Here is a 25,076-nt window from a genome sequence, read left to right as displayed (position 1 = left end):
AGATAGATAGATAGATAGATAGATAGATAGATAGATAGATAGATAGATAGATAGATAGATAGATAGATAGATAGATAGATAGATAGATAGATAGATAGATAGATAGATAGATAGATAGATAGATAGATAGATAGATAGATAGATAGATAGATAGATAGATAGATAGATAGATAGATAGATAGATAGATAGATAGATAGATAGATAGATAGATAGATAGATAGATAGATAGATAGATAGATAGATAGATAGATAGATAGATAGATAGATAGATAGATAGATAGATAGATAGATAGATAGATAGATAGATAGATAGATAGATAGATAGATAGATAGATAGATAGATAGATAGATAGATAGATAGATAGATAGATAGATAGATAGATAGATAGATAGATAGATAGATAGATAGATAGATAGATAGATAGATAGATAGATAGATAGATAGATAGATAGATAGATAGATAGATAGATAGATAGATAGATAGATAGATAGATAGATAGATAGATAGATAGATAGATAGATAGATAGATAGATAGATAGATAGATAGATAGATAGATAGATAGATAGATAGATAGATAGATAGATAGATAGATAGATAGATAGATAGATAGATAGATAGATAGATAGATAGATAGATAGATAGATAGATAGATAGATAGATAGATAGATAGATAGATAGATAGATAGATAGATAGATAGATAGATAGATAGATAGATAGATAGATAGATAGATAGATAGATAGATAGATAGATAGATAGATAGATAGATAGATAGATAGATAGATAGATAGATAGATAGATAGATAGATAGATAGATAGATAGATAGATAGATAGATAGATAGATAGATAGATAGATAGATAGATAGATAGATAGATAGATAGATAGATAGATAGATAGATAGATAGATAGATAGATAGATAGATAGATAGATAGATAGATAGATAGATAGATAGATAGATAGATAGATAGATAGATAGATAGATAGATAGATAGATAGATAGATAGATAGATAGATAGATAGATAGATAGATAGATAGATAGATAGATAGATAGATAGATAGATAGATAGATAGATAGATAGATAGATAGATAGATAGATAGATAGATAGATAGATAGATAGATAGATAGATAGATAGATAGATAGATAGATAGATAGATAGATAGATAGATAGATAGATAGATAGATAGATAGATAGATAGATAGATAGATAGGCAAAACGGTTCTTTGCAAATGTCATATCTCTGAGGGTTGTGTTAATCGCTTTGGCGGACATTTCCATTCCATCCTATTCCGCACGTGCTACCTAAGATCGAAGCCTTTGCCTGGTTTATGACATCCATGACAACCGTCGTTTGTTTGGTGTGATTCAAATGCTAGCCCCGAAGAATAGTTCAAATCACACCTGATCAGCCGCACCACTACGGACGATCTAACCATGCGTGCAGAATAGTGGTTAAATGAACGAATACCCACGCTGCCCCTGAATGGAGACAAAATTCTTAAGGATTTTCAGTATACCTTACCATGATTGTGTGGGACGACTCAGAAAGCAGTTGGCCTTTAAACGGCAATCGATATAAATAATCACCGTAGAGACTGTAATCGGGTTTCGTTACGTCTTTTAGGACGCATCTATCGAGCTGGTAATCGGGAGTCTCGACGGTTTCAGGTTGACATCTGGAGTACTCAGTGAACAAGCACACGACTCTCGTTTGAACAATGGTCCCCCTATACTGGAGAGACCATTTAGGACAGTCTACGCTAACGGGAGAAGCAGTCGGCTCGATTGTCGATCCTAGTAGAGCTCACCAAAAGTGCCACACCGGGGTTTGAACTCCGCGCTTCTGACATGCCAGACACACGTGCTATCACTACCCTACCAGTGGGCGGTGGATGAATTTTGAAAGTTTTTGAGCGTCCGCACTGCACTCAGTATTCGCACAATTGCATTGAATTTTCGAATGCTACGGACTGTTGGACATAAAGATACAGGCAATTGAGTTCAGAGTAAAAGTCCAATATTTTGAGCCCAATCTAGGCATCCCGCGGTATCAGCGATGCTTGGAAAGTATTCCACCATACTCTTTCCGCCAGAGGAATGATTGCTTCAGTGGACAATGAAATTCAGTGAGCTGCAAAAATGTGAGCGTTGATTAGGATGAATTTTGGTATCAGCGAATGTGCAAGAGAATGCAATATTTTGGCGTAAAATGTTTTATTCCAATCGCAAAGGTTTTGCGGCTAAGAGCATTGTGCTGCTAATGGGCTTCTGTTCGCGCACGAGTGATCCGGGTGAAACCGCGACGCCTCGAACGATGACTCACTAACTTACATTGATTGTGTCGATCGATAAGCTCGCCAGTCAAATGTATCGAAACAAACGTTTCGATTTTGCGTGTCTCATATCGCAACGGGGGTTATATCTCGACGCGGAAAAGTCGGACATTCAAACGGAAAGTGGAATATGACTAATGTTGAACAACTGCTAATATCAAAGCGTACACAGTTAATACATATTGGATTCGATCCCCGTGAGTAATATTTAAAACACACTAGACTGTGCGTGATGAGTTTATTGTATTACTGGTGTCCTTTGTTGTTGTCTTCCAGTCCCGTTCAGACAATTGATGACCTTCCTTGGCGTGGAGCAAGGCCAACTCTACACGCTTGGTCATCAAATATCAGTTGGAATGAATGTAGGAAAGACATCCCCAGTAAAATACCCACAGGCGTACTGGCAGAACCATTTTGAAAACGCGTAGCACACATTGCGTCCCCGTTCACGGTAGTCTGTGGAAATAGGGCGGTTCATTAATTTGTACGAAAGACAAAATAATAGGAAAGCAAGGGAATCGAAGGAAACGCACCACTAGAATTGAAATGGCGCAAAATTTTGCACAACCTGTCTATTTACATGTTGAACAGTCTACAGACTTGTCTACCTGCTCCTCACCACACTGGTGAGTCACGCACATTCACAAACCACACTTTCAACAGAAATATCGATTGCTGACGCCATGCCGTTCGCCGCATTACCATTGTGCAATAGAGATAAATTAATTGGTACTGAGCACCACTCAACTTGTGCCACTCTGTTCTGGCGCCAAACCAGCCATTGCATACCTGTAGTTTTTCCTTCTATCGGGTGTCTTTCACTCATGTGAACGTTCACCTTTGCGTTACGTGGCATTATAAAAATCCGTTGATTAGATCCATCAACACAGATATCAAATTACGCCTAGTCTCAATGCTCAATCGTTAATCAACCAACCGACTATCACCATGAGTGTATCCTACCTGTTTCGTGTATTGTGTCCGCGTAATATGAAACTTATTTCCTTGAATGTGGAAAGCAATCGGGCGCATGGATGGCAGCCTCGCACACTCGAATACATATACCCCGTCCACCAGCCTTGAAATGCCGAGTTTTCGGTTGATCGCCATGTGGATGTCCTCTGGCAGTACTATTGTGTGAGTCCCGGTATCGAAGACCGCTCTGTGATCTTCAGTGCTAATTTCCGTGTTAGAAATGGATATCCTATAGAAGGGAACCACACAGATGACGTGAATGTTAGTAGGGTCACTCAGTCAATTAAAATAACTTGGCCACAAAGGTTACTAGCATACCGGTCAATCCTCATTTCCCAATAAGGCCCATCAACGACGTTTACATAGGCCATACCACCAGTGGGTAGGACTTGTTCCAGATTGTCACCCATGATAAATGTGGCACTGTCGCTGCACAGGGTAAAAGTGAAATGCAATCGCGAACAGATTAAAACTGTGCATGACAATGTTTGATTGAACAGTATACCGACGAACAATCAGCTAATTTTTATCTGTTATTAACTGCAATGAAAAAAAACGTGTGATACACTGCTCACTCTTGGAATTCGAAGCCAAATTGCCCACTCATCAATCCTTGTTCACGAACGAATACGGACAGCGGGCTTGTGCTCAACGAGAACACCGGGAGGCGCCCTAACCCGATATAGCCGTCAACGGGTTCCTCGTAGATGCCCCTTGTTGCTTCCATCACCAGACCAAATGGTACATTTCTGATAAGCATGCCTCCGAGCTACCACGGTTGGAAATAAAGGCAAACACGCACACAGTTGGTACACTTACCTTTATGTCGACCGTTGCCTTTAACCCACTAATCTCACCTGCTCCATACATAGCATAGAATAAATCTCCGCTCACACTCAGAGAAGTTGATTGCGCCACATTCAGAAGGGTCCTTCCAACCCACCGAGTTCTATCAACGCAGTCGGCAGGAACCCAAATTGGCAATGAACCAGTATCGAGCAACATTCGAAACTCAGTTTGCTCAATAGTCATGATGCAAAAATATTGTGCCTTTCAATTTGACCGGAGCAACACAAGTTCGCACTTACCCCACCCCAGCGATACAATGGAATTCTGATCACAGCTCGCTTATCGCGTTCGAGTTTATCCGATTCTTCCGAGATTCTACAAACTGTGTTTGGATTATTGGACACTACTCACCGATACGATGTACTCCCAGTCAGGAAACAACCGGTGAGTGTGAGAAGAACCAACCACATGGATAGATTTTGTCGAATTCCGGATCCGCTAACTTTTTCTAAATATATGTCACCGAGTTGATTGCGTTCATTCATGATACTCACCCGATTATCCAATCGGTTGTAAGGTTAATGCTGCCTGAATTTGTTTTCACGTTAATTTCAAAGTGACCTCCACTGACAAGTAGACCAGATTTTGGAGAATCTGGACAGTGGGGTTGATAAATCTGGTCGAATTTGGATGTAATTCAATTAGTTTGGTAAAGCAAGTCAACTCGGATGACCTTGCTCGCGGGCGATTTTCGAGATTCCACCCAGTCAATGGCACTCAATATACATTCTCAATACATTTATATACGACCATTTTATGAAGTAGAGAGTAGATGGTATTCACAAATCGCTTTGTTGGAAATCGGGCTCTGCTGAATCTACCAGGATTACATCAGCTGCCTGATGAGCCTCAGGATGCCAAAACAGGTCGCCTTCACCTCTGTGGGTGTGGGCTACCTGGTGAAAAGGAAGAAGGCCTTCACTGCAGAGTTACTTGTTAGAAAATAACAACTGACCGGTTACAGTCTATTGGACAGGGAAGCAAATCTCTCATTTGCATCTTATTCACAAGAACTGGACATCCATCCTCTGAACGCGTCTTCTTGAACTTTCCTGGATATTCATTGACTCCAATCATTCATTGCTCAAATCCAAGTAAATGCTACAAAGCGACTCCACAAATTCCGCAACAGATCTTCCCTTTTCAGGGGACGCAAAGCGAATTTCCAAGAACAACACATACTACTCGCGTGCCTTCCCATCAGTGGTATCACCGTTACACTGGTAAAGTCTCAGCCCACTTACAACCACGAATGGCACACTTACATTGCAGAGTTGAATCACGGCTAATGTCACCTCGAAACGTTTTCAATCCACCTGCCAAACTTGGCGAACATATCAACAACCAAGCAGAGCACCCGAGTTACCTACATTCCAAAACATTGCCACTCGTACTGTTGACTTGCTTGAGGGCGCTGCGTATCGAAAACAAGAATTCAAGATGCAAGGACACTGTGTGAGAAAACTGTTCCACCACTCTCCACTCACTTCTGGCTGCGCACCACTGGCGATCCAGAGGCTGCTGCTGCAACAGGTGCAGGGGTTTGTATCGTCCTAGATCACCGGGTGGAAGGAACCTTGGTCAAATGGATACTCGCTGATTGTCACCTTTGTGTGGTTCAGTCCGTGAGGCATTCCAACGAGAGGGAAGTTGCTCGCTGTCATGCCCTCTTGAGAGCCCGACAATTATAACTCTGACGTTAACATGGACGCCTCGTTGCGGCGAGCTAAGGTGTTGCTGGTGGTCTGAGTGCAAAACTATACAGACTTAACCCGTTTGAAATTCAAATATACACACAGCATTTGGTACACAAAACCCAGAATATCGGGGAAATTGTGCGATTTTGATCAGCCTTCTAAAATTCCGATTAATAAACCCTCATTCGGAAGACGACCGAAGTTAATTTCTCTTGTTGGCAGTCTGGGGCTGCTCCCTACTGGTCTTTAGTTTCGTCTGATGGAATTATTCGGTTTTGTGTGTAGAACCACATGTGAATCACATCAGCGCACACGTGATACATATCTTCGCCTTCCAAGTTTAACATTGAAGGTTCAGGCTTCGCGGACCTTGGATTACGACAGTTTTGTTGAAGTCATACCCACATTGCTAGTCTGATTGTGTCCAGCCAATCAGAGACTCGGTTTGCGCACGACACAAAGCCTTGAAGCTAGCCTTTGTTATCCATGCAACGAGTTGGTTATAACCTTTAGCGCGTACCACAGACCATTCCGGTTTTTGGCGAGTGTGAACTTCCCAAAGTCCGTGCAGTGTCGATGGTGTGAATCTAATCCATGGAATTAGAGCGGTTGGGGGCAAAATACCCCATGAATCCGTCATTAGTAGACAGGGCCGGAAAACATCCGAACTGATAATACTACTTCAAGTTTCACCTAGCATGTCATGGAGCGGTCTACAAGTGCACCAAAATTTCCTTCCGTGTAATACACAGAACTGCCGCTTGGTTATGCGGGTCCATGTGGTGTCTACTTGAACGGGTGCAGATGGCAGATTTACCACTGCTCATTCGCCCTGGTCGTCTGACATACATAAACTGTGCACTTTCGTCTAAACGCTGAATACGGACGAGGGATATTTCGGTCCCTTCGTTGCTCGTCGTATGCAAATGGGTGTATCTTCGAATCGCGTGCAATGATTAGCCGGGACCCAACAACGTATTGCGATATCTCGAACGTCGGAGAAAGTTAGAAGGCAGCTTGGTGCAGCACATTTAATTGAAGCTGGTCATCTTGAACGAGAGATTCAGCTGCACCCCGTTGAACCAGAGTGGTGTGCGAATAAGAGCACTTGTGGAGATGTGTCTGTGAAATTTGAGTTCAGGTAGAATACGAGGTTAACGAGATCCCGGGCACTGCACCTCTCATGAGCCCCAAGAGGCTTGAGAGAGCTGTCGAAGAGTTTTCAACAAATCTTCACTGGTGTGTTACGCGTTCCATTCCTTCTCCTATGTTCTGACTAATAATGGATGTGTCTCACAGTCTCTTAGAAAGAAATTCAAATGTCTAGAATTTCGGTTTGAATGAAAAAAAAACGGGAAAAATAACCACATTACTAGAGAATCGAAAAGACACGACTGCCGTGGTCGAGGTTGTGGTGTGCAGTTGGGCGAGTTCGTCACACTGGTTGGGAAATCCCGCATGAACTCAGTTGCGCAAGAGACGGTTTCTGCAACTGTCTCGCTTGATGTCACATTAGATTCACCCACCAGCCACTTACATGACAGTGACCATCTTAACTCGTTTCTCCTTCAGACTCGCGGACTCCTGAAGTGCTTGACAGCTTGCCCAAGAGCCGTGCCGATAGAAATCCACATTCATCAATCCTGTTGGATGTGTAATACCTCGTGTCCGACTTGACAGCAATTCATCCTTCGAGATGGAGTAGAATGTCCATTATGAGTTCCTCTTCGTTACCTTAGTTCTCTGATGTTACCTCTTGGTGCTACGCCTTGTAGACTAGGCCGAACGCGATGCCCCCAAAGTAGGCATTGAAATACACTGCCCGAAAGGACCTTGCTTATTGGGGCGTCTATTGTATATCAAATGTGGTACATACGCAATTCCAAACATCCGAAACTAACCGAAGGCGTTCCCAATAGATGCGTTCGTATGTGTTCCTCTGCAGTGTGAATTTCGACAGACTCGGATTGCGCGTTTGCGCCACTTCAGAGTTGCTGTATGCTTAGGCCTGGACATCGACTTAGTCAGGCGTCGGCTTGACTGCCTTACTATTATACTCGCGGTGTACTGTATATTGCGCCGACTGTCTAAAGAGCAGATTAGATGACGCGTATTCCGTGATCCTGTTTACTTACAATTCACCCAACGGTCACCATCACTATCGAGCGCAAGGCTTCCTTCGTCGACCCCTTGGATGCTATTCGGCTAGTGTGATCGCTCATTTGTGGCCCCATCGACTACTCTGTCCCGTCCGTTTCAGACTTCTTCAGGATGTCTCATCTCTTCCAAAATGGGTTTCTTGTGATGAATGCTATTCAACAATCAGTGTTATCGTCATTCTTTCAGTTGACTTTGAGAATCATTGTCGAAATAAACTTTCCAACGACTTTTCTGAATCTCTACATGCAGTCAGGGGGAATATCGATCGGAAAGGGGCTATATTGATTATTTCACTAGGATGAGTCATCCTGATTTGGATTGTCACGTCAGATGTGAACCTGTGTTAGGCATGGTTGCATGGGTCATACTGATCTGCAGGCCTACACAAATGACTGTAGTTCTTTTTTGTTGACTGAATACTTGTGAATACTTGCAAATATTTTCTCCTTTCCAAGTCTGATGGGGGCCATCAAATTCACTATCTTTCGTTGGAGAAAGCTAATGTAGTTTTCACCTGTAGAACACGTTTCGTAAAAGATCGTAGTCAATTTGTGCAGTGAGATACAACGCTTAAAGTTTTCTCCAGACTTGCATAAATCCAGCTTCATTCTACTAGGAGGATAAAACACGTTTTATTTGCGAGCAAAAAGGGTAATCTGTGTATCTTTATCACGAAATACGTGTTTCCTGTAGGTTTGGTGCGACACACACTGAGTAGATGCAATATTCGCTAGGTAAAAGTTTCTACTGAAGCTTGTAGGTGTGCATACTTGTGTGGGTTTGCTATAAACAGATTTTTATCAAACTCCTATTGATAGAAGTGAATTTCTGATCATGGTATTGACCCACATGTGCGCTTCAGTCTTGGCAACCTTTCTGAGGTGTGTGATTTTGCAAGAACTCACACACTTGCGAACTCAAATGGGATAAAATGATGACCTTTACTGCCTTATCTCAACTGGATGTTTCAGTTGGAATGGTAATCAAGACGTCAGATTATTTTCTTTCATATGGCACTGACGATATCATCAAGATGAATTTTGTGCAACACATCCAAGCAAGCAGCAATAATTCATCAACGATGTCAGCTGTAATAACCGCGTACTTATCGTACAGTGGTCGTAGCTGCCACAGTTTAGTTCACCGGTGATTCGGGGAGGTGACTCAGGTTCATAAAAGCCGCCCAGACATTCTCGATCCGGATGAAAATATCATCTTTCGCGAGCCCACCGGGAAGGATAAGGCTGCCCAGGTAAACAAATTTGTCTACTACCTCAATCGGTTCACCCGCAAGCATGAGGCTAGGGTTCGAGCCCACCCAGTCTTGCAGTATCACTTTACACCTTGCAGGTGTGAAGCGCATGCCAAACCGTGAGGCAGAATTATTTAGATTATTTAATATTGTTTGCATTACCACGGGATCAGATCCCAGAGGAGCTATGTCGTCTGCGTACTCGATATCCAAGAGCGGATGCCCTGGGGGCACTTCGACCCCACAGACATTAGAGGCTGGTATTGAATCTTCCGTGGTCGTAGCAATGACGAAGTTGAGGAGGAAAGATGAAAGAGGCTAGCTCTGTCGGACACCACTTGATGTGGTGAACTCAGGCGAGAGCTTCCCGTTGACCATCAGACGGCCGCGGCGCCTTAATGAGGGTCAAGGATTTATGGGGGACACCTCCGCTCAACAGATAATTCAATAGTGCCTGATGGTCCATGGATTCAAAGGCAGCTTTCAGATCAAAAAACTCAACCATTGTTGACTGCTGGAAGCAGTGTCGCTGGTGTCGGAGGGTGAAGATATGATCGATGCATCCTCTTGCAGGACGGAACCCAGCAGCAATACCGATCGAGGTTTCAGCGAAGACTCTCTGCAACACCATCCCTATTTACGAAGAAGTGTTCATCCACATATGCATTCAGTTTGGTTTTCCAGCATCAGTTAACGCTAAGATGAGCTCAGAACGTGTGAAAAACACTAGTCCACTGCCTATGTGTAGTGTCACCTGTTACCAACTGACTTTAATTCATCCAATGCCCTAACTTTGAACGGTTCAACGGCGAAAACATGGAAACAGATTCTCGTTTGTTGTGGAGGTCCCCTTTATGATCCCGTTCAGTCAGGAAGGTTCACATAGCTCCAACAATCTTTTGTTTTTATTTGTAGATAGCCTGAGGATTCCACCGCAAAAATTTGCTGTCTTGCAGTATGCAGTCAGCGATGAATGCGGTGGTTCTGACAATGAAGACGCTTCTCAGTCGTCTCGTTGAGTCTCCCGTCAAAACCAAACCAGGATGCAGATGAGGGTAGTTCGCAAATATCGCGCAATTAGGGTAGAGGTAGATGGAAACTCAAGTGATGTGCCACCTGGTGAACCCCAAGAATAGCGAAACCAGTCGCAAACTGTGCAAGTGTTGTCAGCAACCTTGTGAAACGGCGTTTCGTCAAAGAATCTCACACGGACCACCCTTGATAGGACACCCATTGTTAGGTTGGTAAAAATCGCCTGCTGCGGATTTTGAAATTTTGAGACTCACTGATTTGGTGAAATCTTCCTACTTCCGTCGCTCTAACAAAAATTTCAGATGGACAGTAGTCCGATTCTACCTTTTGGTGACTTTGAGAGACATTCCGAAGTCCAGTCGGCTTGCTGTCTTTATCAGGTGTGCGAAACCGAACAGTTGTCTGTCCAGTAAACAAGGGGTAAGCTCAGAAAAATGACTTCAAAGTATACATCTCATAGGAGCCAATGAACAGATAAACCGACAGAATCCTCCCACCGGAACCTCACCATAGATTGACTGATCAGCACGACTGAAAGTTGAGCGGCAAATTGTCTAGGTTCAAACACCATGGTAAAACAGTCTATTGATAGGTCCTTTTCTCCGTTCACTGAGATACAATGACTTTCACTCAGCAGTAGCTTTCGCGTACCTGGTTCACTGTTTTACTGCAAAAGACAGTCTGTGTTGCCGCTGTGTGAAATTCCTAGCCACTGGACGTGATATCTTGGGCGCGAATATCATTTCCTTTATCGTAATTTTTATGACAAAACTGGAGAAATTAGTCCATCATTTAATCAGATTTGGTTTCTGGTGCATACTCTGTTGTATGTATGTATCCTGTCACCAAAACACGAGGGAATATTCCAAAACGCAAAACTCTTTTCCATTCAGTCTAACACTTACAGTATACCTCTGGATAAGAGCAATATACTATTCATAAGCTTGCTGAAAAATCTTTGACAGCCCACTAACGGCTCCGTCCTTCTTGGGGCTCATTAGGTAGGCGCATGCCCCGAGTTTTCGTCAGTCTTATGTTTTATCTTCCCAAAGTATGAAGCTGATCCAACCAGATATGTTCAGCTCCGGGGGTGAGTGTCATATATCCCACGAGCTTGAGCAATTCTTGTGCTCCTATCATTAAGGTGTGTTCAGATGCCGCACAGCTCTACCACACGAACACTTCCGTCTTTGTTGGCGAGCATCGGAACGAAGGTCTGAGCGACCACGCCAAAACCCTCTACAACGATGTACGTTTCCCTGGTATTTTGGAATATCACCTGGTGTCCACTCTAGTTATAAGGCAGCATGCCGCAAGTGTGCATCCGAAACGTTTAATCCGTCTTCTCTTCATCTGGGGCTCCTTCAAGTGTAGTTCACTTTCGGTTGGTTGCTAGAATGTGAAGCGATACAGTGATACAACTCCGTGAAATCCAAGTATCCCTCGGGAACTCAATCGTGAACGGGTCCACAGTCACACATTAGCAATAGAATAACGTTCCCGGTTGTCATTCATCAGTTCTTTCGGAGCAGACCACGATAAGTGCCAAAAGCCCCGTATGAACCGCATGTGCCAAAACCGTAGAATGTAATGTTAGAGTAGAGGGTCTACGCTATTTTTAGCCATGAGGATCACATTCCATTTTGAAGTAAAAAAAACTCACCACGTTCTATTCACACTAGTATGCCTCATTGGAATAAAACTGTGTCTGTTACATCAAAGTTGGATTCCATTGAAACCGTGATTGGCATTCAGTCAACCGGATTTGCTTTGCACGCGATCGATTACCCATGGTTTTCGAAAAAGTGTGATCCTACTGCAACATAAAACTGGTGCGAATTCAGCTGATGCCTTTGATGCAAATTTCCACAGTGCTCATGTTCCTCTTATACTGATTCATTTCAATGAGCCAACGTAACTGACGCAACAGCTCTCTTGTGGTACACAACACCCACCTCAAACAAATATGCCAAAATATATTGCAACGACTGGATGTGAGGCACTACGTGACTCATAAAACGATGAGACACAAGGAACAGCAGGTATTTCATTACTTTATTGAAGCAGTGCTAAGTTTAGACAATAATGTATATAGTAGTTTCTCTGTACATCTAGTTTTTCATGTAATGCTATAATATTGTGGGAGAGCCGTAGCTCCATAGAACGGTCCTCCAAAAAAGGGAACCAGATGTCACGTGTTGAGGGCAGATCGGCACACCCAGCCTACTCGGTCTGGCAGTAAAGAGTGAAGCACTTGAAAATTAAACCAGTGACGTTCCTGGTGTATTGCGATCCCTGGTTCACTGATGTTTTCCCACGTGGATTCGATGCACATCCCCGTCGCCACTATTGCAACCAATCAAGTGCAAACTGCAGTCAGGTGTCCTGTGGCTGCTTAGACCAACTACTATCTCAGAGAGAACGCAGACGGCGGCGTGCATCGCAAGTGTATTTAGTGGGTTATGAGATGCATGACAAAGTCCCGGGTTAAAAACAGATGACCGCATTTCAAACGGACCAATCAGACGAATGTAGTCTGTCCGCTCACAATGTGTGAAGCAGCCATACAGTGGGAATGTGCAGTTTTAACTTAGTCAATTTTTGAAGGGACAGATGTAATGCCCACATGTTTTTGTCTATCGGCGACCGTTTTCATGTGGAGGAAAACTAATTCAATTGAACTTGTGGTGATTATCCTTTTGTTTTCGAAGACAACACCTCAGGCAGAATGGTTGCTTAACTATTCAACATCAGAAACGTAGAGGATCGAGTGGTTGTGTACAGGAATTCATTTTGGGGGAAATTTGTCGGTCATAGCTATCCTCCGAAAAGTCTTATAGCGGTTTGGTCCTTTACGGGCTCATTGTCCTGGTCCCCGAAGCTCCATCAGGTTTATTACGTATCTGAACATCAGACGCCACCAGCCTGACTGGAAATCGGAAATTATGTTGCTGTTTTTGTCGTTATGAATGTGGATCGGCGTCCTATGCTACCAACAACTGCAGAAGTGCAGCAAGTCAAACTCGCTTCGAGATTGTGGGCGTTGAGGTGTGGTGATATACCGTGAAGCTTCTGCCACATGAGCGTTTTTGTATCTATTCGATTTCACCAGAAAAGAGAATACAGAGGAATCAGATCCAAGCCGATTGCAGCTGTGTGCGTTTCTGTGGTATTTTGGGGACACTGAGGGACGACGTGCCGGTATATCAGTGGTAAGAGGATGTATCTTAAAACCCTCCTGTCACGTGGGGCGTATTCTGGTCATCCGTTTTCATAATAACAGGCAATCTACCTATGCTCAAGCCAAAAGTATATAAACAATGGGGATGCTAACGTAATACACTACTCATAAGGGTGCTGAAAACTCTTCCACAGCCCATGACTGGTTTCGCCCTTCTTAGTGCTCATCAAATAGGCGCAGTCCCCGAATTTCCGTCAACCCAATGTTCCGCTTTAAACAAAATTGTGCGAAATTGGCGAAATGCACTCATTTGTAAATCAATTCGGTTTCTCGGGAGACTCACCTGCAACCCAGCTGAATCTCTCGTTTGCGAAATCAAAGCCGAAATACACTTTTAATCATATGAGATAAAAAGATTTTATCTTCAAGTCATTTTATGCCCCCAAGCTTTTTTCAGTTCCTCGAGCCACTAATTCTTGCTTAACTGCTCAAAAGCAATGGAGATCGAGCTGATCTTGGACGGACACCCCAGTCGGAAGGGCATTACAAGTACTTTTCCCTGAAGTATACTTTATCTTGACGTGATATCTGCGTTCTGACAGGGTCAATCTTTGTACTGCGATTCTACTTGAGTATCAGTTTCTTATTCGGAACTCCCAGTCCGCAACTCATAACAAGAATTCACCCGGGCCAAACAAAGACAGTCATTTCAACGGACTGTTCTCTGCAGTCAAGACGCGGATTTTTGCCACTTTGCGAACAGTTTGTGAATTACTTCGGATTTGCGTAAAATCAATAAAAACTAGTCAATACCCGAACAGGGAAGAGTAGGGACCAGACTTTCCGGCGGAAATTAGAACGAATAAAAAATCGAACAGCTTCATTCAAAATGTTCAGTTGAACACTGCTAGCTGACTTGTGGAAGCCCAGAACGTTTTTCTGGTAACCCTAGACCACATCTACGGTTATGTACATCCCCGGAAATAGAGGTCACCACGCAGTACAGACCACCTAACTCTGTTACGCCTTCTTTGGTGTCTTTTTAAAACGTGCTACTTAGTTATCTCAAAAGTTCATCGGTATTCGGCGTATCTATGTCTATCTTTGGACCCATCAGAATTGTTGAAACAGACCGAAGGGAAGGGATTCAAACGTAAATCTTACATATAGTGCAATGATTTGAAGACAGTCACGCTGGCGGGCCGGATTCAAGCGTCCTGGCTGAGGAATCTTGAAGAGTTAGTAGACCGTTGGACACATACTGGATGGTCGTTCGAGACGTTGAGAGAACAAACCATTTTGCTCGCAACGTGAGCGCATTCACCTGATAGTTCGGATGCATCCAGGGTTGGCTGGTGTCATTCTCGTCTTGCACACCAGCCTCCGGGGATTGAGTCCATCCATCCTTTCAAAAACCATCATGACGTCCATTCGAGGTGAATGCATCGGATCAACTGTACCAAAAAGAGGAGGAAGACCGTTCAAATGACAGCGAGGTGAATGTGAATTCCGTAAATCCCTGGAAGCACCTATAGTTTTAGACGCAATGCACTACTCATACGGTTGCTGAATCATCATAATTATCATCGACAGTATGACATCAGCGTTCAACACCGGTGCTTCACTGCCGTACAGCAATTATTTATTTGAAAGCCTTATTGTAAAGAAAAGAGTAAAGGTGGACGGGGAAGGGATTTAGTGCTAGCTTAACACAATCATTCCGAGGTGCCTACACCTCCAGACATTCACTCAGGCAATCTGGATAGAAACTGACAACAAGAACGCCACTGACATCGGTTGGCAGCCATATTTTGTAGTGTCTCCAACCAGGCACAGTGAGGATCACGCGGTCCCCATCCTGGAAGGCGAGTATCACCGACAGCACCCAAGCATTTCATGATCTCCTTCATACTCCTCTGCCAAGTCAAGGGTTGGCCACCTCTCTGTTGGCGCCACTCCTAATTAGGAATGGAAAGCAGCACTCTTTGGGAAACGATGGTTCGGCATACGCAACACAAGTCCCAACCAACGCAGCTTCTGGTACTGGGCACATTCCTTAATGGATGTACCCGTTGCACAACCAAATACTCCGAATACTCTTAGACGGCCCACGACTGGTTTCGCCATTCTTGGGACTAATCAGGTAGGCGCAGTCCCCGAGTTTTCGTTAACCTTATGTACTACTTGAATCCTAACCGCACAAAATTAGTCAGATACACTCATTTGCATACCACTTTGGTTCTAGTTGAATCTCTTCCTCAAAAGCAAATGAGTATGTAAGTGAGTGTATCATGCCTATGGTTTTATTTTCGAACGTTTATAATCACTAGAAGAGTAAATATGAAATAATTATTTTGCCGCAACACCCTGATGCAACATTTAGCCGCCATGCCACTAAAACAAAGCAACGCGGCTGAAATACTCCCAGCGTAGACAAGAGCAGTCAGGATGCGTGAACTGGGTTCGAACCATTGACCTTTTGGTCGGTAAGTTCGTGCGCTAACCGCTTAGCTACCTCACACCCACTGGGAAACTGTGCTTTAGTAAAATACCTGCTTGAAATCCAAACCTGTCGCTAGGTCCTCGCTGAAGATGGTTCATTGGAATCATGACAACTAATAGTCTTACGCTATCCCAGTCGTCCAATATATTGTTTAAGCTAACTTAAACACATCAGCTTGAAACTGTTAGTTCACCAATCACGTGACTATTGCGGTCTCTATCCGACTAGAAATCTCCAAAAAGGGCAAAATTGGTTATTTGATACTGAACCGAGCAGCTATTCGTGAAACAACGAACGATCAGTATGAACGAACCGGTAGCTTGCCTGAAGGGTGATGTGCCGATTGGGAGGGCGAGAATGATGCACAACATAGCACCTGTGCGCTTAAACTTCACCTCTCGAGCACCTGCCTGATTTCTGAGTAGCCTAAGATTGCCACTGTTACTACGGAAACTCTAGCGCACTAACAGAATGTGGGTTGTCTTGCCTCGTTAAAAGACACCTGATCTAATAATGTGGTTGTTACCGGTTGGCTTGTCTACAAGACCACAACAATCATCAGCAGTCTACCCGTATTCCAGTCGATAAATTTTGGATGGTTACAAACTATTCAAAGAACATCGAAGTGTCAGCGCAACAGCTCAGGTCGACAGCATCAAACGGGTGTGATTTATCTGCTACTGAAATGTTCGATAGCTATGCGTTTTATTCGCACTATGTGAACGATGAAGTAAAATGTCGATCAAATAAAAGTTATGGAAGAGAATCCCACCTCTGGAAAGCAGTAAAACACTTTCTTTAAAAAAAACTTTGTTTTCAATCAACGATGGACATGTTCGTTTCGAGCCTTTGATGCCGCTTTCCGTTTCATGGACAAGTTGAGCATTCCAAAACAGCCGGAAAATTTTTATCTTTCTTTCAAAGGACTTGAATCAGACAATCAGACAGCCTACTAGGCCAATCAGGGGCCTATTTCCCAGCTCAGAAAACAAACCAACAGTTACCATGGCAATGCGTTTAGAATCCTTTCTCTGCTTTACTTGCTGGTGACTTTTCCGAGCTTTCTTCAGGTACCTATGTGAGTCGCATACTCACAGGGAATGAAGCGCTTTGTCTGTCGTTGATTGTCTGTGGGCCTTGACTTCAGTTCACCCAGAGAGAGAGGTCGACGGGCAGCGACTTCAGTAAGAAGGCGATCAATCCGGACCGACCAAGGTTCATCACTAGATATACGGACAACCAACACATGTTGAATGGTTGACAGCATCTGAAACGAACAGACGTACGCCAGATCGCATTCATGTTAACCCTTAAGCACTGTCCACAACGTTGAATAAGTAGTCTCATTAGAACACAGGAAGATTCTCCGTACCAAGTGAAACATCAGGTGGCCTGGTGCAGCACATTCAATCGTTTAGAAACATTATAAAGCAGAGATTCAGCTAGGTTCCGGGTGAGACTCTCGCAAATGAGTGCAGTTTGCTAACCCTTTGTACTGTTCCACAGAACCAAAGCGAAGACGTTTCACTGAGTCTCGGGTGGAATTGTTCCTCCCGCCACCTCATGGATCTCCGTGTTTGGACTACCGTACTTGAAAACCTCCGGCCTGAGCATGTATTTCTCAAGTGCCTTACCATTCGACAATTACAAATTCACGCGTCGTTTGTCTTATCTGGCTGTTGAAGGTCACAATTCTTTCTTGGGGACTTTATCTGCCGTGACTCAGTCAACACCCTTCGGTCATTTCAGGAGGCTGATGAAGTGTTTGCAACACCCACACGACTCCTCATCCGGTGGCTGCGTCCGTCGTGAGGGTTCGAGTCGACGTATTGCATGGCCTACGAATGACTTTTAAAACTGCGAGAATTCTGTGCTTTTTCGGGGAATGTGTCAACCTGCTCACTAAGGGTTGGACCATTTTTAGTTCCTACTGGACCTAAGCGTTGGACCTGATTCATGTGCTGAGGGAATCTATACAGCCGGGGCACTGCAACATTTATGGGTTTCACTTTGGTAGACATTCAGATATACTGATTAAGGAACCTTCGGCTTTGTTACCAATTCAGAGGATACGATTAGACCGTCAATTCGTATACTTCCAAAAGCCTCGCTATCTTTATACGCCAAGAGCTTCTTAAGCCTTGACTCATAGCTGAGGTATTCATAAAGTCTTATGGTCAATTTGAAGGCTGAAACTAGCTCACTCCGTAAAAAAGCTCTTGTGACAAGGCGATCAATACCCAGGGTCTAATGACAAAACCTCTCCAAGTTTTAACGCGACGTTTCCTTCTGGATTGTCAGGCATCACAGGATCGAGGGTGATGGCACATTCATGGTCATACTTCTTCTGGCAAACATATATGTTGAGGTTTTCACACACGAGGTTTCCAACCTGCTCAGGAACGGAGCTACTTTGCTTTCCGGTAAACAACCGTTGCCTGTACGGCAAGGGATGTCGGATTGATTGAGTTCATTTGTGCACTCAGTAGCAGGAACAACTGAAAAATTCAGTTCCCAGGCGAAAACAGGTTTACGCTCGACTATTCAATTTGTACAACCAAGAAATTGCATGCCCTGAACCCAGGTTTCGTTTCAGTACTTCAGCTAAGCGACTCTGGCTTGTGATTGCTCCACAGAGGACTCTACAAGTTCCAGGATTAGCCATACAACCAAAAAGTAACAGGACAATCGTTCACCCTTTCAGTGCCGAGCTACCATACCACTCGAGGAAGGCATATGATGTAACAGAGATCACCGACCAAAAACCTATCACGGTTAGAAGTAACTGCTACGAATCGGAAGACATCTCCCCTTAGTTGAGCTAAGCCTGATTCTAGCTGAATGGCACTGTTTTGCCGTCTGTTCTAGTGGTGTGTCAACTGTATGTCGATCAAATGTGTCCGTCGTTCAATCGATTGCAACTACTACGATAGAATTACTCATTATAGTGGCTGGCGCAGGCTAAAGACTTTCATATTTAAGTTGCTCCGTTCACTCACCGTGAGAATTTTGCCTGAATCTCACAAAAAAAAGCTATCGGAGGACGAATGACTTGCTGACTAATTTCAGTGAACTTCACTTCAGACTGAACTCTGAAAGTTTAATGGATGATTCAACTGTGAGATTCAAATCGACTTTGTGTGTGTGTGTGTGCTGTGATGACTCAGCTGATTGAGACCGAGGCGGATTGGTGAGCGATCGATTTCTTGGCTGTTCTGCGTGGAACATCTACAGAATGATTCAGGTGAGTTTTGAAGAAAATCCAATAAATCTTTGGTTAAGGGGCTCTGTCAAATTTTGATTTAAAGGCTTAGATATACCTGGCTGCCAGATCGTCAGTCCTGGAAGGTTCTTTTGAAAATCAGGTTAAAAGTGGCTGGCAAAGGACCCTCAGAATAACCGCGGTAAACACGTGCTAGGTCATGCTGAAAAGGGAACTTAAAGTCGTCTGGTACCGCAGAATTTTGGCAAAAAGCAATACCGTTTAAACCTTTCCTGCCATAAAATGCAATTTTTCGAGGATGCTCACTAACTTAAAGTCGTCTGGTACCGCAGAATTTCGGCAAAAAAACAATACCGCTTAAACCTTTCTTGCCATAAAACGCTATTTTTCGAACATGCTCACTTGCACGTAAAATAGTCAATTAGTTCAGAGAGTTTTGCGCTCATATCTATGCAGTTCGCTTTCCACAGATCTATCTTTGAGGAGAATACGCCAAATACTGATGGATGCGCTTGAAGATGTTTCTACTAAAGATATCAAGGTTCGTTCTCAAAACCACACATCAAGACAAAGTCTCTTGTCTCCAGCCTGTTTCATCGGTCAATCCACAGTCATCCAGTATACTGAAATTCTGCCCAGCTTCACGGGGGACACGAGAGAGTGCGACCTTGTCTTGCATGCGATGTATCACAGAGACACGGTTCGCAGACAAGTTTTTCTTAAATCAAAGGTATAAACCAGTATAACATCTGTTTTGCCTGCAGGTGAACTCAAGTGACAAAACTGTCACTCAAGTGAGCCACTGTCAACTATCTGGCATTTGCTGTTTCGCAGACAAGTTTTTCTTAAATCAAAGGTATAAACCAGTATAACATCTGTTTTGCCTGCAGGTGAACTCAAGTGACAAAACTGTCACTCAAGTGAGCCACTGCCAACTAGCTGGCATTTGCTGTCATTGTCTGATACGTTAAAATATCGATCCCTGGCCTTTCTGTAGTGAGTCGAACACGTACAGGTTGTGTTGCTGCGACAACCGTATGTATTAGCTTGAAAGTCCTCAAGTACGTGTGTTTTTTGTAACAGTAAAGAAATGGGACAAACCTTTTGTCTGGTTAGCGCAATGTAATCTAAAATGATGTAACGTAACTGAAACAAACACCACTTGGTAACACGAGTTTATCATACTACCTGATGCGCTGTACGCCAACTCCCGCGGCCGTGTGAAGGTCTACGGGAAGCTCTCGCCTGAGTTCACCACATCAAGTGGTGTCCTACAGGGGTGTCCTCTTTCACCTTTCCTCTTCAAATTCGTCATTGATACAACCATGGAAGACGCACTACCAGCCTCTAATGCCTGTGGGGTCGAAGTGCTCCCTGGGCCTCCGCTCACAGACATCGAGTACGCAGACGACATAGCTCTTCTGGGATCTGAACCCGTGGTAATGCAAATAATATTAAATAATCTAAATAATTCTGCCTCACGGTTTGACATGCGCTTCACACCTGCAAAGTGCAGAGTGCTACTGCAAGACTGGGTGGGCTCGAACCCTAGCCTCATGCTTGCGGATGAACCGATTGAGGTAGTAGACAAATTCGTTTACCTGGGCAGCTGTATCCTTCCCGGTGGTCTCGCGAAAGATGATATTTTCATCCAGATCGAGAATGTCTGAGTGGCTTTTGTGAACCTGAGTGACCTGTGGCGTAGGTGTGACATTAGATTATCCGTCGAGTTTACGATGCTGCGGTGCGCTACATATTACTATACGGATCAGAAACCTGGCCGCTGCGCGCCGAGGAGGTCAGAAGACTTCCAGTGTTTGACCATCGATGTCTTCATAGGATTTCCAGAATCTGGTGGGAACACCGGATCAGCAATGCTGAAGTACGTCGAATGTTATTCGGAAGAAATACATCCCCCTCGATAGATGCACTGATCACACTGCATAGGTTACGCTGGATTGGCTACGTGCCAGTGGACCAACTTCTTCGAAGACCTCTTTTGCAAAACTACGTGAGGGGCGGAAACGAGCCGTGGGAGGTCAAACAATGACTTGGCAGCGACGTGTGAAAACCATTACCAGCAAACTCAGCTGCGCTGGTCATTGCCGTCTTCCTGGATGGGGACCCCGAGACGGACCATACCGATCGTTAGAGACATTGTCAGACATGTCCCAGTCGTGCCCTCAATGGCGCTCGTGTATCCAAGCTATTGTCTTCAATGCATAGCTCCCTTCCCAATCCCGCACTTAAGGGTCCACCCACAGCGCTGTATTTACGCAGCGCAGCTACCTACCCTACCTCCCCAAATCATCAATGAACGAAACTGCGACAGATACAACCACTGTACGACAAGTACGCGGTTATTACAGCTGACAACGATGATGATGACTGATGGTTGTTAGATTTGTGCCCTATGAACTACACGAGTCCCAGACAGGGAACTGAAGCCCGTTTGTGCAGCCCTTCGAGTGAGGTTGAATAAGTTTTTAACCTTGCTTGAGTTGCGCCCGCTGTTTCTGGTTCAGTTGTTACTTCATCCTCAAAGACTGCTTTTATGTGTTGGCCAGCCGTTGTTCATTTCAGAATCTGTGTCTGTCACCCTGTCTGTATCCCTGTGAACGTTGACTACTGCAGGATACCCACTGTAAAAAACTCCAATAGAAATGAGGCGCTACAATATATGAGCGGCTGAGGCCTCAAGTTTCACGAAAGTTTCGAAGGAACAAGCATGGTTCAGATTTTCTTTTAGTCAACCGGTATTTAGTAACTGACTATCTCGTTTGTATATTACTTACTTACAACATCAGTGTACTTTGTGCTTCACATACAATCATGATCCGTTCGAGCGCATATGCAGCTATTACGCTGTCCTTAATTTCACCTTTTGCACGAAGCCACCGGGTAATCTCTTACACTGGTCGATAGTCGGGCTGCACTTTTATACGTATAGAACGAGGTAATGCGATTAAGGCGTTATCACATGAATAAACTTTTCCGAGAATAATACCGAGCACAATAGAACGACCTGTTTGTGATTTGTTGTGATAATTTTTTCGGTAACTCGAAAAACTGACCGTCCGTAAATTGGTACAACTGAAATAAAGTGTTTGTAACAACAAACCTAGCGGAAGAAAACTACTCGAGGCCCATCATTCATTGTTAGTATCCCCTTGGTGTGCATTCACAGTGGCATTTTAATGTTCTAATTGATGACAATTGGTGGAACACTACTCATAAGGTTGCTGAAAGCCCCCACAGAGCTCACGACCTGTTTAGCCCACCATTCTTGGATAGGCGTAGTCCGTAGTTTTCGACGATCGTTTGATCTACTTGAAACACTAAATTCTCAACTCATGCACAATAAACCTTAGTTGTCAAAATTCGTGGCGTCAGAACCTGCGCGAGTCTGTCACTGACCGGCACAGCGCACTGTCAAGGCCCGGAATGTTGGCTCGGAAGTGTGGGTTCCAGTCGCCTCTTCCGAGACCATTTGCGCTATTCTGACCGGCAATGCGGTCACACGAAGAACAAATAAGGGCAGACCTAGCAAACGGGTGAGCTACGCAGATTCACACACACACACACACACACACACACACACACACACACACATGCTAATGTCTGACGAGGTAGTCTTTGCGGCAAGGTCAACCAGCCGATAGGGATGTGCAAAACAGACGGGGATCGAAAGTACACAACTGGAGTAAGCGAATGAATGGAAGAATTACCAAGTTACATTCAGTACTCAGCTAGAACTCAATTGAGTCTACCACTGAAGCCAAATTCGTGTATGAATGAATGCGTTTCGCGGACCTACAACACTCTTTTCTGCATTTCAGTGATACAGACTCATTTTTTCAAAAGATTTACTCCTTAAGCGACAGGCACTTCCAACTTCCTTCCAATACATCAATACAGAGATATTCATGAAGGGAGGCACGTTGAGGAGGAAGGGTAGGTGGAGCAATGAAGCGAGGTTGAGGCGTAGTGAGGGGCCGTGAAGGGTGGGACAGATACGTTGCTTTTGTAGGCCTTTGTGACCACCACAGTTGTTTGTTTCATCGGCAGACTGAACCAAGTTCTCACCATACCATTCAGACAGACGCTTTTGGCTTTCCTTCGTGCTACTCCATATACACGGCTGTGGGTCACTTGTGCGACCTTGAACAAACCAAGATTGTCCAAGCCTCTTTTTTGCTCAAAACCTTGCCTGTGGACAAAATACGGATAGGACAAGCCCCTCAGTCATCGATGCCACAATGGGCAAACTTGACTATAGAGCTTGTTTGCTCGGGAGGATCTCCAAAATACCTGATTACTGCATCGGATTCTAGCAGAATTGGAGCCGACTGGCGAGAACAACCAGCCAGCTGTAATCCTTTGTCCACCCAGAAAATAGAAAGTTTTTATTGCAGAATCAGTCTCCACATTTTAGGATCTCAGCCTTGGTTGAGTGTGGAAGGCTGTTGTATACTTTCAATATTATTGTAGCTGACTGCTGTTCCAACTTCAGTGCCTGGTACCTCACCGACCAGGATACATAACACCTTTATTCCAAACAAGCGAGTGCGTGAGAGTGAAAAAAGTTACAACGGCTCCGCGCTATTTAAAGGGCACTTTCCGACATTGATCCAGGCTGTCTGATAGACGTTTATTGAACGCCCATCAACATCGATCGTGCCTCTGTGAAAAGCCTGAACATTGATCATAGTCGGACGTGCTTCTGTGGAGTGCCTGAACACTCATCAGCTTTTGCCAAATCGATTGAATAATTGACTGGCATGGATGCTTTACGGCTTCCCGATGGAGATTTTTGTGGAGTTTTAGGGTCTCAGTTGGGCGTCATGGGGTTAATTTCAGGAATCTGACCTTCCTGATAAAGATGAATGACTTGGTCCGGAAAGATCTCTCATTTGCAGCGACATCGTATATAGTGGCACCTCATCGGATGATTCATTTTAAAGGGAGATCGTTCATATTGAACTAGGGGTGAGTGATGGTTCGAAAAACCGGAAACTCGGGGACTGCGCCTACCTGCTGAGCCCCAAGTGGAAGGGCGAAACCGGTCGTGTGCTGTCGAAGAGTTCCCAGCAACCTTGTGAGTAGTTTCCTTTATGAAAATATACTGCGGTATCTCGAATATCGTGCCAACTGAAACATGAGGCGGCCTGTGTGCAACACATTCAGTTGTAGAATATCGTAAACGAGAGATTCAGTTGAGTCTCCCGTGAAAACCAAATTGATGTGCAAGTGAGTGTATTTCTCGAAAAACAGTTCAATTTGGGTTTAAGTAGAACATAAGGTTGACGGAAACCCGGGAACTGCGCCTACCTGATGAGCCCAAACTGGAAGGGCGAAACCGGTCGTGGGCTGTCGAAGAGTTTTCAGCAACCTTGTGGGTAGTTTCCTTTATGAGAATATAAACATTGTTGTCCTGTCACATCAGTCCGATTCGTGGGGGTGCTAAGATTAATACGTTCTGTTTTCGAAGGATTAATGCTATGAGGTACAACCCTCGTAGAAAGGAGAGGTTCGTCAATAATTGCTGTGGCAGTGATAAAGAAAACAACAGCGAGCGGTAAAATGGGTTGCTGACAAGTCAGAAACACGCTAGTTTGGTTCAAACTGAATGATTTGAATGGGTTGTGCGCGCATGTAGACTGACTAGCGAGGAGGTGGACAGGCAGATCTTAATGAACATTTCGGGGAGGAGGGAGTTCTTGAACAAACGGAATCAGAGCTTTGCCAGTTGTATTTTCACCCGCATCCTAGTTGAAAACCATCAATTCAATACAAAGCCCTCGTAGACTTCAGCTGTGGGTGCTCCAATGGTCCGGACCAAGTCGTCTCACTGGAATTCTAA

The 25,076-nt window shown here is 44.2% G+C and overlaps 3 protein-coding genes across 3 annotated transcripts; 1 reads left to right on the top strand and 2 right to left on the bottom strand.

Annotated features, from left to right (window-relative positions):
- Window positions 1-2,009: 2,009 nt before the first annotated feature.
- On the bottom strand, window positions 2,010-4,186 carry T265_08972 (hypothetical protein; the record flags this gene model as incomplete). The annotated part of the gene is made up of 6 exons (XM_009174919.1): window positions 2,010-2,112; window positions 2,640-2,797; window positions 3,305-3,545; window positions 3,635-3,745; window positions 3,892-4,085; window positions 4,136-4,186. The coding sequence occupies 6 exons, from the start codon at window positions 4,184-4,186 to the stop codon at window positions 2,010-2,012; spliced, it is 858 nt and encodes a 285-aa protein (XP_009173183.1).
- Window positions 4,187-10,608: 6,422 nt separating this feature from the next.
- On the top strand, window positions 10,609-15,387 carry T265_08971 (hypothetical protein; the record flags this gene model as incomplete). Its single annotated transcript, XM_009174918.1, has 3 exons — window positions 10,609-10,686; window positions 11,451-11,555; window positions 15,229-15,387. 3 exons carry the CDS (start codon window positions 10,609-10,611, stop codon window positions 15,385-15,387), a joined length of 342 nt encoding a protein of 113 aa, XP_009173182.1.
- Window positions 10,627-15,397, bottom strand: T265_08970 (hypothetical protein; the record flags this gene model as incomplete). The annotated part of the gene is made up of 2 exons (XM_009174917.1): window positions 10,627-10,708; window positions 15,237-15,397. 2 exons carry the CDS (start codon window positions 15,395-15,397, stop codon window positions 10,627-10,629), a joined length of 243 nt encoding a protein of 80 aa, XP_009173181.1.
- Window positions 15,398-25,076: the final 9,679 nt, after the last annotated feature.

Source organism: Opisthorchis viverrini (genome assembly GCF_000715545.1).
Source record: "Opisthorchis viverrini unplaced genomic scaffold opera_v5_245, whole genome shotgun sequence".
NCBI lineage: Eukaryota > Metazoa > Platyhelminthes > Trematoda > Opisthorchiida > Opisthorchiidae > Opisthorchis > Opisthorchis viverrini.
This window is presented reverse-complemented; position numbering and strand designations above follow the sequence as displayed.